Source organism: Dama dama, chromosome 10, assembly GCF_033118175.1.
Source record: "Dama dama isolate Ldn47 chromosome 10, ASM3311817v1, whole genome shotgun sequence".
NCBI lineage: Eukaryota > Metazoa > Chordata > Mammalia > Artiodactyla > Cervidae > Dama > Dama dama.
In genome coordinates, this window is record NC_083690.1 from 37,267,615 (window position 1) to 37,283,291 (window position 15,677).

Consider the following 15,677-nt stretch of genomic DNA (forward strand, 5'->3'; position numbering starts at 1 on the left):
GTGGCTGTACTAGTTTGCATTCCCACCAACAGTGTAAGAGGGTTCCCTTTTCTCCACACCCTCTCCAGCATTTATTGCTTGTAGACTTTTGGATAGCAGCCATCCTGACTGGTGTGTTATGGTACCTCATTGTGGTTTTGATTTGCATTTCTCTGATAATGAGTGATGTTGAGCATCTTTTCATGTGTTTGTTAGCCATCTGTATGTCTCCTTTGGAGAAATGTCTGTTTAAAAATATGGAACGCTTCACGAATTTGCGTGTCATCCTTGCGCAGGGGCCATGCTAATGTTCTCTGTATCATTCTAATTTTAGTATATGTGCTGCTGAAGCGAGCACACATTTATGCATTTTAAAAGTTAATCTCTCTTGTACCATTATTAATATTTCACATCTTTGATGACTGAAGAAACAACTACTATATGGATACATCATGGTCTGTTTATCCATTCATCCACTGGTTTGCCTTATTTCTGCCCTTCAGCTATTGTGGAGAGTGGTGTTATAAACAAGCAGGTGTATGTCTTTGTTTGAGAATTTGTGTTCAGTTCGCTTAGGCATCTACCCAGGAGTGCAATTGCTGGTAATTCTATGCTCAACGACTGAGGAGCTGCCAAGCTGTTTCACATAGTGGCTGTACTTATACATCCTCACCAGCACCAGCTGAGGTTTCCACATTTCCTCTACATCCTCACCAACACTTTCGTTTTCCCTTTTAAAAAAAATAGCCATCCCAGTGGTTGTGACATAGTAAAATTTCTGGGATTTGACTTTGTGCTCCCAATGTTAGTTAATAGTCTGTGAGAATTTGCCAGAGGCAGAGAGGGCAAGCAAAGGGTATGGTTGGGAACCTTGTCCACCAGGTCCCTGGGGCTTCTCTGGGCTCCTGGGACACCTATTCTCTCTACTGTGTACACAGCTGCCTAGAAGGCATCCATAGAATGTGACTGATGTGCAGGCCCTAGGTGGGTTATTTAAACCTGCTCAGCCTCAGTTGCCTGATCTGTCGAATGAGGGTTAATAATTATGTCTTTCCCTTCCTACAGGAACGCAGATCAGACCAGACCCTGATCTGTGACCTGAGGGGCTTGGGGCCTGAACCTGCAGGTCAGAGTCCTGGTGTCACTGGAGGAAGAGAACATGTGACCTTGTCCATCACACACCTGATCCTTAGCAAACCCTCTAGAAATGTTCACTCACATGAGCTCATATGAGTTTAAGTAGTAGCCAAAAAGGGCAAACATTATAGAGTAAGCACAAGAGGGCGGTCCTAAGATGGCAGAGGAATAGGAAGGGGAGACCACTTTCTTCCCCACAAATTCATCAAAAGAATATTTGAACGATGAGCAAATTCCACAAAACGACTTCTGAATGCTGGCAGAGGACACCAGGCACCCCAAAAGGCAGCCCATTCTCTTCGAATATAAAAGATAAAAAGAGAGACAAAAGAGTTAGGGATGGAGACCCGTCCAAGGGAGGGAATAGTGAAGGAGGAGAAGTTTCCAAACACCAGGAAACCCGCTCACCAGCAGATCTGTGGGGAGTTTTGGAATCTCAGAGGGCAACATAACCAGGAGAGAGAAAAACAAACAAACAAACAAAACCCACAGATTACATGCCTAACCACAATTCCCAGTGGAGAAGTAGCCCAGATGCTTGCATCTGCCACCAGCAAGCAGGGGCTAAACAGGGAGGCGCGGGCTCCATTGCTTAGGGTAAGGACTGGGACTGAATGCCCTGAGGACAATCTGAGGGAGCTAGCATGAGATAGCAACAGAAACTGTGGGATAGCCAGAGATAGAGAAAAAAAAGAGAGAGAAAGAGAGAGAACTTTCCCATGAAAAGCTCTAACCTAAGGCACTGCTGGCCCGCTCACAGAACAAAGGACTGAGCGAATTAACAGAGGAGAGCTAGCTGGCTGCAGACCCGCCCATCCCCCACCGAAGGCAGAGAGGCAGGCGTGCGATAGCCAGAGCCGGAAGGTAAGAGGCAATCTCGAGTCCAGAGACAACATCCTCTACCAAACTGAGAGCAGGCTCCCAGTTTCTAACCAAGTCTTCCTGGGATCCTGGACGGTTGACATCCAGCAGGAGGGCCGCAGCCAGAGATCAGCTCCCAAGAGGAAACACATGGCACACCCGAGACGGCACTTGTGCTGAGCACCTAGGGAACAGATGGGACCAGGGACATAATAAGATGTACTGCCCACCTGGGGAGAGTGCACTCCCCAAGCACCTGGTCGCCTGAGCTGCTCAGGCCTGGGAAGGGCACAAATTACAGTTTCAACTTCCGTGCTTGTGATGGGTCTGTTAAGATTTTCTATTTCTTCCTGGTTCAGTTTTGGAAAGTTGTAGTTTTCTAAGAATTTGTCCATTTCTTCCAAGTTGTCCATTTTATTGGCATATAGTTGCTGATAGTAGTCTCTTATGATCAGAAGACAAAGACTGGTTGAATGGATACAAAAACAAGACCCCTATATATGCTGCCTACAAGAGACCCACCTCAAAACAAGGGACACATACAAACTGAAAGTGAAGGGCTGGGAAAAGATATTTCATGCAAATGGAGACCAAAAGAAAGCAGGAGTAGCAATACACATAGCAGATAAAATAGACACTGAAATAAAGGCTGTGAAAAGAGACAACGAAGGAAACTACATAATAATCAAAGGATCAATCCAAGAAGAAGATAAAACAATTATAAACATATATGCACCCAACAGAGGAGCACCACAATATATGTAAGGCAAATGCTAACAAGTATGAAAGGGGAAATTTTTTTTTCATTTATTTTTATTAGTTGGGGGCTAATTACTTTACTATATTGTAGTGGTTTTTGCCATACATTGAAAGGGGAAATTAACAGTAACACAATAATAGTGGGAGATGTTACTACCCCACTCACACCTATGGATAGATCAACTAAACAGAAAATTAACAAGGAAACACAAACTTTAAATGATACAATGGACCAGCTAGACCTAATTGATATCTATAGGACATTTCACCCTAAAACAATGAATTTCACCTTTTTCTCAAGTGCACACAGAACTTTCTCCAGGATAGATCACATCCTGGGCCATAAATATAGCCTTGGTAAATTCAAAAAAACTGAAATCATTCCAAGCATCCTTTCTGATCACAATGCGGTAAGATTAGATGTCAACTACAGGGGGAAAAAAAACTATTAAAAATACAAACATATGGTGGCTAAACAACACGCTTCTGAATAACCAACAAATCACAGAAAATAATAAAAAAAAATCAAAATATGCATAGAAACGAATGAAAAGGAAAACATGACAACCCAAAACCTATGGGATTCAGTAAAATCAGTGCTAAGGGGAAGGTTCATAGCAATACAAGCTTACCTCAGGAAACAAGAGGAAAATCAAATAAATAACTTAACTCTACACCTAAAGCAACTAGAAACAGAAATTAAGAACCCCAGGGTTAGTAGAAGGACAGAAATCATAAATATTAGGGCAGAAATAAATGAAAAAGGAACAAAGGAGACCATAGCAAAAATCAACAAAGGTAAAAGCTGGTTCTTTGAGAAGATAAATAAAATAGACAAACCATTAGCCAGACTCACCAAGAAAAAAAGGGAGAAGAATCAAATCAACAAAATTATAAGTGAAAATGGAGAAATCACAACAGACAACACAGAAATACAAAGGATCAAAAGAGAATACTATCAGCAATGATGTGCCAATAAAATGGACAACTTGGAAGAAATGGACAAATTCTTAGAAAAGTATAACCTTCCAAAACTGAATCAGGAAGAAATAGAGAATCTTAACAGACTCATCAAAAGCACAGAAATTGAAACTGCAATCATAAATCTTCCAGGAAACAAAAGCCCAGGACCAGATGGCTTCACAGCTGAATTCTACCAAAAATTTAGAGAAGAGCAAAACACCTACCCTACTCAAACTATTCCAGGAAATTGCAGAGGAAGGTAAACTTCCAAACTCATTCTATGAGGCCACCATCACCCTAATACCAACACCAGACAAAGATGCCACAAAAAAATCACAATGGTGTCTTCACTCATCTAGAGCCAGACATCCTGGAATGTGAAGTCAAGTGGGTCTTAGGAAGCATCACTATGAACAAAGCTAGTGGAGGTGATGGAATTCCAGTGGAGCTATTTCAAATCCTGAAAGATGATGCTGTGAAAGTACTGCTCTCAATATGCCAGCAAATTTGGAAAACTCAGCAGTGGCCACAGGACTGGAAAAGGTCCGTTTTCATTCCAATCCCTAAGAAAGGCAATGCCAAAGAATGCTCAAACTACTGCACAATTGCACTCATCTCACACACTAGTAAGGTAATGCTCAAAATTCTCCAAGCCAGGCTTCAGCAATACGTGAACTGTGAACTTCTAGATGTTCAAGCTGGTTTTAGAAAAGGCAGAGAAGAAGAAAAAAAAAAAAAAGGAAGAAAAGGCAGAGAAACCAGAGATCAAATTGCCAACATCCGCTGGATCATTGAAAAAGCAAGAGAGTTCCAGAAAAACATCTATTTCTGCTTTATTGACTACGGCAAAGCCTTCGACTGTGTGGATCACAATAAACTGTGGAAAATTCTGAAAGAGATGGGCATACCAGACCACCTGACCCACCTCTTGAGAAACCTGTATGCAGGTCAGGAAGCAATAGTTAGAACTGGACATGGACCAACAGACTGGTTCCAAATAGGAAAAGGCGTACGTCAAGGCTGTATATTGTCACCCTGCTTATTTAACTTATATGCAGAGTACATCATGAGAAATGCTGTGCTGGAGGAAGCACAAGCTGGAATCAAGATTGCTGGGAGAAATATCAATAACCTCAGATATGCAGATGACACCACCGTTAAGGCAGAGAGTAGGAAGAACTGAAGAGCCTCTTGATGAAAGTGAAAGAGGAGAGTGAAAAAGTTGGCTTAAAGCTCAACATTCAGAAAACTAAGATCATGGCATCAAGTCCCATCACTTCATGGTAGATAGATGGGGAAACAGTGGCTGACTTTATTTTGGGGGGCTCCAAAATCACTGCAGATGGTGACTGCAGCCATGAAATTAAAAGACGCTTACTCCTTGGAAGGAAAGTTTTGACCAACCTAGACAGCATATTAAAAAGCAGAGACATTACTTTGCCAACAAAGGTCCATCTAGTCAAGGCTATGGTTTTTCCAGTAGCCATGTATGGATGTGAGAGTTGGACTATAAAGAAAGCTGAGCACCGAAGAATTGATGCTTTTGAACTATGGTGTTGGAAAAGACTCTTGAGAGTCCCTTGGGCTGCAAGGAGATCCAACCAGTCCATCCTAAAGGAGATCAGTTCTGGGTGTTCACTGGAAGGACTGATGCTGATGCTGAAACTCCAATACTTTGGCCACCTGATGAGAAGAGCTGACTGATTGGAAAAGACCCTGATGCTGGGAAAGATTCAGGGCAGGAGGAGAAGGGGATGACAGAGGATGAGATGGTTGTATGGCATCACCGACTCGATGGACATGGGTTTGGGTGGACTCCGAGAGTTGGTGATGGACAGGGAGGCCTGGCGTCCTGCGTTTCATGGGGTCGCAAGGAGTCAGACGCGACTGAGCAACTGAACTGAACTGAACAGGCCAATATCACTGATGAACATAGATGCAAAAATCCTTAACAAAATTCTAGCAAACAGAATCCAACAACATATTAAAAGGACCATACATCATGACCAAGTGGGCTTTATCCCAGGGATGCAAGGATTCTTCAACAATCACAAATCAATCAATGTGATACACCACTTTAACAAATTGAAAGATAAAAACCATATGATTTTCTCAATAGATGCAGAGAAAGCCTTTTACAAAATTCAACATCCATTTATGATAAAAAACCTCCAGAAAGCAGGCATAGAAGGAACATACCTCAACATAATAAAAGCTATATATGACAAACCCTCAGCAAACATTATCCTCAATGGTGAAAAATTGAAAGCATTTCCCCTAAAATCAGGAACAAGACAAGGGTGCCCACTCTCACCACTACTATTCAACATAGTTTTGGAAGTTTCAGCCACAGCAATCAGAGAAGAAAAAGAAATAAAAGGAATCCAGATTGGAAAAGAAGAAGTAAAACTCTCACTGATTGCAGATTACATGATCCTCTACATAGAAAACCCTAAAGATGCCACTGAAAAATTACTAGACCTAATCAATGAATATAGTAAAGTTGCAGGATATAAAATTAACACACAGAAATCCCTTGCATTCCTATACACTAACAATGAGAGAACAGAAAGAGAAATTGAGGAAACAATTTCATTCACCATTGCAATGAAAAGAATAAAATACTTAGGAATAAATCTACCTAAAGAAACAAAAGACCTATATATAGAAAAGTATAAAACACTGATGAAAGAAATCAAAGAGGACACAAATACATAGAGAAATATACCATGTTTGTGGATAGGAATAATCAATATAGTGAAAATGAGTATACCACCCAAGCCAATCTATAGGTTCAATGCAATCCCTATCAAGCTACCAATGGTATTTTTCAGAGACCTACAACAAATAATTTCACAATTTGTCTGGAAATATAAAAAACCTCGAAAAGCCAAAGCAATCTTGAGAAAGAAGAACGGAACTGGAGGAATCAACCTGTCTGACTTCAGACTATACTACAAAGCTACAGTCATCAAGACAGTATGGTACTAGCACAAAGAAAAAAATACAGATCAATGGAACAAAATAGAAAGCCCAGAGAAATATTAACACACCTATGGACACCTTATCTTTGACAAAGGAGGCAAGAATATACAATGGGGAAAAGACAATCTCTTTAACAAGTGGTGCTGGGAAAACTGGTCAACCATTTGTAAAAGAATGAAATTAGAACACTTTTAACACCATACACAAAAATAAACTCAAAATGCATTAAAGATCTAAATGTAAGACCAGAAACTATAAAACTCCTAGAGGAAAACAAAGGCAAATACTCTCTGACATAAATCACAGCAGGATCCTCTATGACCCACCTCCCAGAGTAACAGAAATGAAAGCAAAAATAAACAAATAAGACCTAATTAAACTTAAAAGCTTTTGCACAGTGAAGGAAACTATAAGCAAGGTGAAAAGACAGCCCCTTCAGAGTGGGAGAAAATAATAGCAAATGAAGCAACTGACAAAGAATTAATCCCCAAAATATACAAGCAGCTCCTGCAGCTCCATTCTAGAAAAATAAACGACCCAATCAAAAAAAAAAATGGGCCAAAGAACTAAACAGACATTTCTCCAAAGAAGACATACAGATGGCTAACAAACACATGAAAAGATGCTCAAAATCACTCATTATCAGAGAAATACAAATCAAAACCACAATGATGTACCATCTCACACAGGTCAGAATGGCTGCAATCAAAAAGTCTACAAGCAATAATCGCTGGAGAGTGTACAGAGAAAAGGGAACCCTCTTACACTGTTGGTGGGAATGCAAACTAGTACAGCCACTACAGAGAACAGTGTGGAGATTCCTTAAAAAACTGGAAATAGAACTGCCATATCCTGTTATCCAAAAGTCTACAAGCAATAAATGCTGGAGAGGGTGTGGAGAAAAGGGAACCCTCTTACACTGTTGGTGGGAATGCAAACTAGTACAGCCGCTATGGAGAACAGTGTGGAGATTCCTTAAAAAACTGAAAATAGGACTTTCATATGACCCAGCAATCCCACTCCTGGGCATACACACCAAGGAAACCAGGTCTGAAAGAGACACATGTACCCCAATGTTCATCGCAGCACTGTTTATAATAGCCAGGACATGGAAGCACCCTAGATGCCCATCAGCAGACAAATGGATAAGAAAGCTGTGGTACATATACACAATGGAATATTACTCAGCCATTAAAAAAATACATTTGAATCAGTTCTAATAAGATGGATGAAACGGGAGCCCATTATACAGAGCGAAGTCAGCCAGAAAGATAAAGACCAATACAGTATACTAACACATATATATGGAATTTAGAAAGATGGTAACGATAACCCCATATGCAAGACAGAACAAGAGACACAGATGTATAGAACAGACTTTTGGACTCTATGGGAGAAGGTAAGGGTGGGAGGATCTGAGAGAACAGCATCAAAACATAAATATTATCAAGTGTGAAACAGATCACCAGTCCAGATTGGATGCATGAGACAAGTGCTCAGGGATGGTGCACTGGGATGACCCAGAGGGATGGGATGGGGAGGGAGGTGGGAGGGGGGTTCAGGATGGGGAACACATGTAAATCCATGGCTGATTCATGTCAATGTGTGACAAAAACCACTACAATATTGTAAATTAATTAGCCTCCAACTAATAAAAATAAATGGGAAAAAAAAAAAAAGAACTGCCATATGACCCAGCAATCCCACTGCTGGGCATACACATGAACAAAACCAGAATTGAAAGAGACACACGTACCCCAATGTTCATCGCATCACTGTTTACAATAGCCAGGACATGGAAGCAACCTAAATGTCAATTTGCAGATGAATGGATAAGAAATCTGTCATACATATACACAATGAAATATTACTCAGCTATTAAAAAGGATGTATTTGAATCAGTTCTAATGAGGTGGATGAAACTGGAGCCTATTACACAGAGTGAAAAAACACCAACACAGTATATTAACACATATATATGGAATTTAGAAAGATGGTAATGATGACCCTATATGCAAGAAAGCAAAAGAGACACAGATGTAAAGAACAGCCTTTTGGACTCTGCAGGAGGTGAGGGTGGAATGATTTGAGAGAATAGCATTGAAACATGTATATTATCATATGTGAAACAGCTCACCAGTGCAGGTTCGATGCACGAGACAGGGTGCTCAGGGCTGGTGCACTGGGATGACCCTGAGGGATGGGATGGGGAGGGAGGTGGGAGGGGGGTTCACGATAGGGAACACATGTACACCCATGGCTGATTCATGTCGATGTATGGGGGAAAAAAACACTACAATATTGTACAGTAATTAGCTTCCAATTAAAACAAATAATTAAAAAATAAAAAGAGTAAGCACAAGTTATGAACTGTGTTGTTTCTTAGCAAAAGGAGACATGAGTTCAAGTTGTAGTTGAAAAATAAATCAAAGGCTGGGAGTTTGCTGACTCTGAATCTTCACCTTTTTCCTTCTAATTATGTTTAAATGCCTTCTTTTCCACCTGCTGTGTGAGGAGCCACTGAGTCATAAATGTTCAGGACATTATTTCCTGGAATCTAACTGGGGCTAGGGGGGTCTGCCCAGCTGTATGACCTCAGAGCCCTGAGCAGGACCTCCAACCCTACCTTCCCCCACCTACCACACAGACACACATTATCTATATTGTCATCTATCTATATCACCTGTCTATCTGTAGTATATCATCCAACTAACTAGCTATCATCTGTCTACAAAGGAAAGCAAGGATGTACACTGATACATGCAGTTTCAATCTCTGACTCCACGGGGTTTCTTCTGGTTTCCCCTTTCCTGGACCAGGGACTGCCTTCTCTTAACAGGGAAAAACCTGTCTTCCATTATCCATAATATGTTTAACTTGCTTAATCAACCTCCCTTTGTGTAGCTATTGCCACTTAGTCTCTTTCCACCCCTAATATCCTCCTCTCCCTCCATGGTTCTCCACACCCTATTTAGGCTCTGGATGCTTTTGAACTGTGGTGTTGGAGAAGAATCTTGAGAGTCCCTTGGACTGCAAGGAGATCCAACCAGTCCATCCTAAAGGAGATCAGTCCTGGGTGTTCATTGGAAGGTATGATGTTAAAGCTGAAACTCCAATACTTTGGCCACCTGGTGCGAAGAGCTGACTCGTTTGAAAAGACCCTGATGTTGGGAAAGGTTGAGGGCAGGAGGAGAAGGGGAAGACAGAGGGTGAGATGGTTGGATGGCATCACTGACTCAATGGACATGAGTTTGGGTGGGCTCCAGGAGTTGGTGTTGGACAGGGGGGCCTGGCGTGCTGCAGCTCATGGGGTCACAAAGAATCGGGCATGACTGAGTGACTGAACTGAACTGAACGGCCCTGGCCAGACCACTCTTCTGAGCAGACACTCTTTGCTCCCTGCCTGGACACCCACACCCATGCTGGCTCCTGTGGACACTGTCCCCCCTCAATCTCCAACATGAAGCCACTGAGTCCCCCTTCTCTGCCCACACCCTGAAGGGTAAGGCTATCTGCCTTCTGTGCTCCCCCAATGGCTTTAGGACTGGACTATCTAGGAAAACCTAGCAAGGAAGGGATTGTGGATGGAAGGGGCAGAAAAGGGAAAGGAAAGGCTGTATGTAGCTTCTGATATCAACTGAAACTTACCAGTGATTTTAGCCTTTCTCCCCAATCAACTGATCAATCAACCATCTTTTATTCCACATTCATTATGTTAAGACAGTTGGCAACTGAGGGTGGAAAACAAAGACAGTTCAAAAAAACCTATTTCCTGCCTCCAAAAAATATCAGGGGAGATGAAATGAAAACTTTTAATCAAAACTAATAACATATGTGTGGCTGTTGTTTCAGAAAATATGTGCCCCCAAAAAGTAGATTTAAACCATGAAAGATAGCTCAGTTGGTATAGAATCCACCTGCAATTCAGGAGACCCTGGTTCAATTACTGGGTCAGGAAGATCCACTTCAGAAGGGACAGGCTACCCACTCTAGTATTATAGGCTTCCCTTGTGGTTTAGCTGGTAAAGAATCCGCCTGAAATGCAGGAGACCTGGGAACAATCCCTGGGTTGGGAAAATCCCCTGGAGAAGGGAAAGGCTACACATTCCATTATTCTGGCCTGGAGAATTCCATGAACTATATAGTCCATGGGGTCACAAAGAGTCGGACACAACTGAGCAACTTTCACTTTCATACTTTCTAAGAAATGAGCAAAACACTATGGATTAATTCTTGCCTATGTAATATAACAAACAGCAGTTTTGAAAAAGGCCCCACCCACAGGAATTGTGATGCCCAAGTGTTTAGTCACTGGTTATCCTTGATTTAGTTGTACATATTACCCTAAAGCACAGGATGGCATCAGATAACACTTTTGTAAAGAGATGTTTACAGAGTTCCTCAATGAAATATTTGGTTTGAAATATATAAAATAAAACCTCTGATTTATTTAAAAAATGTCAGAACTTTAGTCACCACAATAATTCTTGTCTTCGTTAATTTGCTGATAAAACTGATGAGACACTTTTCTTTCTTGATCAGTGCTCTGAAGGAGTAGATGTTACCAACTGGGGATGGGTGGAGATGGTCCTTTGAGAATCAGATAAGCTGAGTGTATGTATCTTGCCCTCATTAGTTGCCTCTTTCATGTTACACAACATATAACACCACACAGACACTGAGAAAGCTAAACGAATGTGCAGATACTCTAGTCATCCAGCAAGTACAGTAGATGAAGCCCATCTTTATTTCTGAGTTTTATCACAAAGTAAATCAAGTTCCCTGAAATTCTGGGACACAGCTCCTTGAAGAACAAAGCCCAGGTTCTTAGGGGAAGTCAAGCTCCACTTATGGTCTCATCTCTGAGCACAACCTTCAGAACAATGGGTTTTTCCGGTCTTATAATTCCTTGACTGTTTATTTTCAAGGGGATCTGCAACAGTTAAGAGAACCAATGAATGAAGTGCTGCCAACAACAGAAGCAAAATAGGCAAGACACATTACAGACAATAAAGCTTTACAAAAATATACAAGCTATACATCATGTATATTTGATTTTTTTAACTAAAATTCAATGTGTTTAATAGCTATAGGGAAGACAGGCTGTCAATGTTTCCTTGATTAAACTTTAACACTTTATGACTTTCAGAAAATTGGTCTATTTAACTTGTGTTATAAAATACATGGGCATAAAGTCATGTCTATTACTCCCTTACTATTCACCTTAAAAAAACTGTTTTAATTCCTCTTTTACTGAGATATAAATGATCAACAGTATAAACATTTGACTTACATAGATGTGAAATTACTACCACAGTAAGTTTAGTTAACATCCATCAACTCATAGGAGATAGAAAAATAAAAAATACTGTTTTCCTCTCATGAGAACTTTTAGGATCTACTGTCTTGTACTATATAAAAATGTCAACTATAATCATCATGTTTTACACAATAGTTCTAATACTTATTTATCTATAACCAGAAGTTTGTACCTTTTGATCACTTTCATCCAGTTTCCCTTCTTTATCTTTGATTCTCTATATTTACTCTAAAAGTTATGTCAAGACTAGATAGTGAAAGCATTCATTGCACAAAATATCAGTTGAGCACTATGTCTATGAAGCATTATGCCTGTTTTTTTAAACATCCCCTGGTTCCAAGTGCAGGGCAAATGGTGAAGTTCTGATGACCTACAGCGGTTTGTCTGAGATTTTTAGCCCCTTTCTCACCCAGTCACTGTTTCTGTGTTGGGGGAACCAAGAGAGTGACCTTCTAACCTCAGCTGACTGAAGGACAAGCAAAGAGCTGTGGAGGGAGAAGCCCCAGCCCATGGGGTACTGGGTGGAGCTTGCCAGGGGCATCTGCCCTTCCCAGGTGTTCCCAAGGCCCCCTTTCTCTCAGGGCTGAGTCCCCTGTATGTACACACTTACAGAACGCCGACACAGATGCCTGCAATTAAAATGGAAACTCCTTTATCCTCCTCTTCCCTGAGAAAGCTACTCAAAGGGAGCAGTGGCTTATTAAACGTATGACTCCTAGAAATAAGCCTTATTTTAGGGTTATGCTTGAGATGAATCAATGCCAACTGTTCTGTGTGTGCCTCAGAGAGTGATTCCAGGTCTTGCTATAACTGCAACAAATTGTACACCCACGGCGGATTCATGTCAATATATGGCAAAACCAATACAATATTGTAAAGTAAAAAAATAAATAAATAATACACACTGAGGAAACCAGATCTGAAAGAGACACGTGCACCCCAATGTTCATCGCAGCACTGTTTATAATAGCCAGGACATGGAAGCAACCTAGATGCCCATCAGCAGATGAATGGATAAGGAAGCTCTGGCACATATACACCATGGAATATTACTCAGCCGTTAAAAAGAATTCATTTGAACCAGTCCTAATGAGATGGATGAAACTGGAGCCCCTTATACAGAGTGAAGTAAGCCAGAAAGATAAAGAACATTACAGCATACTAACACATATATATGGAATTTAGAAAGATGGTAACGATAACCCTATATGCAAAACAGAAAAAGAGGCACAGAAATACAGAACAGACTTTTGAACTCTGTGGGAGAATCTGAGGGTGGGATATTTCAAAAGAACAGCATGTATACTATCTATGGTGAAACAGATCACCAGCCCAGGTGGGATGCATGAGACAAGTGCTCGGACCTGGTGCACTGGGAAGACCCAGAGGGATCGGGTGGAGAGGGAGGTGGGAGGGGGGATCGGGATGGGGAATACGTGTAAATCTATGGCTGATTCATATCAATGTATGACCAAAAAAAAAATAATAATAATAATAAATAAATAAATAAAACTAAAAAAAAAAAAAACTTTCAAATAGTATGCATTTTCCCTGCAGATAGACACACAGACACACGTAAAACAAGCAAGCACACAAATGACATCTGTTAAATTTTTAAAGTTCAAACTGTTCCATATTTGTGTCCAAGAGCTCTAATCAACTGCAAGTCACTCCTTAAACATTTGCCTGATGACATCAAGGCACCACTGGGCATTTATGGAAGGAATAAAATGAGGGGACAGAGTTAAAGACCTTGTTAGGTGCAAAGGAAACAAAGGAACCAAACTGGATGGTTCAGGGACAAAGTATTGTTAGGTGGTATGACACATGATGCCAGCCTGCGGTGCCTGTAAACACAGCAGAGGGGAGAGTGGGCTCTGGCCTGGACGGGCAGGCTGCTTGGAGGGGCTCGGGACTGAACTGGAACTCGAAGGGGGAGAACGGACTGGAGGGTGGACAGGAAGGACACACACAGTCATTGTTAGAATGTAAAGGGGGCCCAGCTGGATGGCAGCAGGATCCCTGGCAGGTGAGGGGCTGTGGGAAGCCTTCCCATCTGGCAGAAATGCTTTCACTCAGGGATCACTGTGGCTGCACAGGAGGATCAGTGGGGGTGCCCTCAACGCCACACTCTGGGGGAATTATCTTAGAGATGCTGAGATGACCTCAGCATCGGGATTGCTCCCCAGTAATTTCTTTATACACACAGTGACTGAGAATCACTGTCAGGAGAGCTTCTGTAAGTTCCCATGGAGAAGGGCATCACTGAAAAGTCATAACATGGTCATCACTGCTCTCATGACTTTGTATGACATTTTCCTTCCTTCCAGTGGACATGAAACCAAATTTTAAAATTTGTTCAAGTTCATTGACTTTGTACAGTCATGTTGTGCTAACTGCCTTGACTGTAGATGACCTTTACAGTTGGGTCTTTATGAAGCCACAGACCTAGCCCTCCAGGGATAAGTCTTATAGATACAATCTTATAGACACAGAGAAATACATCTCGGTTAAAAAGTTCCCAAAAAAACATTATTTATGCAGATAGTTAACTGCTGACCTGTGTTTCTTTACAAGGTTTGAAGGAGAAGTTCTGCAGGACTCTGACAACAGCAAGTTTCATATTCATGATGGCAAACCTCATTCCAATGCAATTTCGGGGTCCAGTTCCAAAAGGCAGGTATACATAAGGATTTATGCTGTCCTTGTTCTTCTTACTGAACCTGAATCCACAACAGTAGACGAAACAAGTGAATGAAACAGAAAAATCACAGGAGCTTCAGGTCTGAAGTTTTAACTTAAACCCTCAACCAGTAGCATAAGGGAGACTCCTGTGGGTGGGTGACTGAATCCTGCTGTAGTGATTTTGCTGTGAGAAAGGTAAGCCCCAAAGCCTTCCCATTCCCCAGATCCTACAGGAGCTTTCAGTCTGGGTGAAAAAATAAGATGAAGGCTGTTTAAAGAAAATGTATCTTTAAATATGAAATTTACACTCAGGTTGGTGAGATGCTCACACTTTGAAAGGCAGTTAGGAAATGAGACTGATTGAAGGAAGAGTGGGTTCCTGCCTCCATAAGCACTGACATTGGTTATGTGCTCAGAGACAAAGGAAGCAGCAGAAACATCTTTGAGTATTTAAATTGTTAGTTTTCTGTTGTTTTCCCTTTGCTTCCTCTTGTGTGGGTATGTCTCTTTCTCCCACACACAGAGGTTGCTGAGATCAGTAGATTTATGAGGGCATATGAGTCTACTCTACTCTGGTAGAATCATTGATTTTTTTGTCTATCTGTTCCACAAACTGATAAAGTCCATGATGGCTAGACCTCTGCTTTATTCAAATTTGACTCCTCAAATTTGGATTTGGAGAAGTGATAATGACATTTGGTTTTGTATATTTTAAACAGTCCTATTATGGAAAATATTCTGGAAGAATACAGATAATGTGACTGCAGCTACATGGGAAATTAGTCAAAGGGCAGCATCTTAGTGCTGCAGACCTGGGTTGAAGGCTGTTGAGCAGGGAATGGACACATACTGATACACTAAACATGATTCATAGAACCTGTAACTATAAACTATACTGTGTATATGTAAAAAACTCTTTATAATCTGCTTTAACATTTGGATTTCTCACTCCCTGGCCCAGACCCTGATGCACACAGGTGAGCACTAA

The 15,677-nt window shown here is 41.2% G+C and overlaps 1 protein-coding gene and 1 non-coding gene across 4 annotated transcripts in view; both read right to left on the reverse strand.

Annotated features, from left to right (window-relative positions):
* Positions 1-230: 230 nt before the first annotated feature.
* Positions 231-337, reverse strand: LOC133064104 (U6 spliceosomal RNA). Its single transcript, XR_009694578.1, has one exon. It is a non-coding gene; the product is annotated as a U6 spliceosomal RNA (small nuclear RNA).
* An 11,092-nt stretch (positions 338-11,429) lies between these two features.
* LOC133063810 (cytochrome P450 3A24) overlaps positions 11,430-15,677 on the reverse strand; it is an 84,045-nt gene continuing 79,797 nt past the window's right edge. For all 3 annotated transcript variants that reach the window (XM_061153639.1, XM_061153636.1, XM_061153638.1), the window contains exons 12-13: positions 14,565-14,727; positions 11,430-11,617 (exon numbers count right to left, since the gene is read on the reverse strand). In XM_061153639.1, the coding sequence (XP_061009622.1) occupies positions 11,522-11,617; positions 14,565-14,727 (259 nt within the window). In that variant the 3' untranslated portion in view covers positions 11,430-11,521. The remainder of the gene's footprint in view (positions 11,618-14,564; positions 14,728-15,677) is intronic.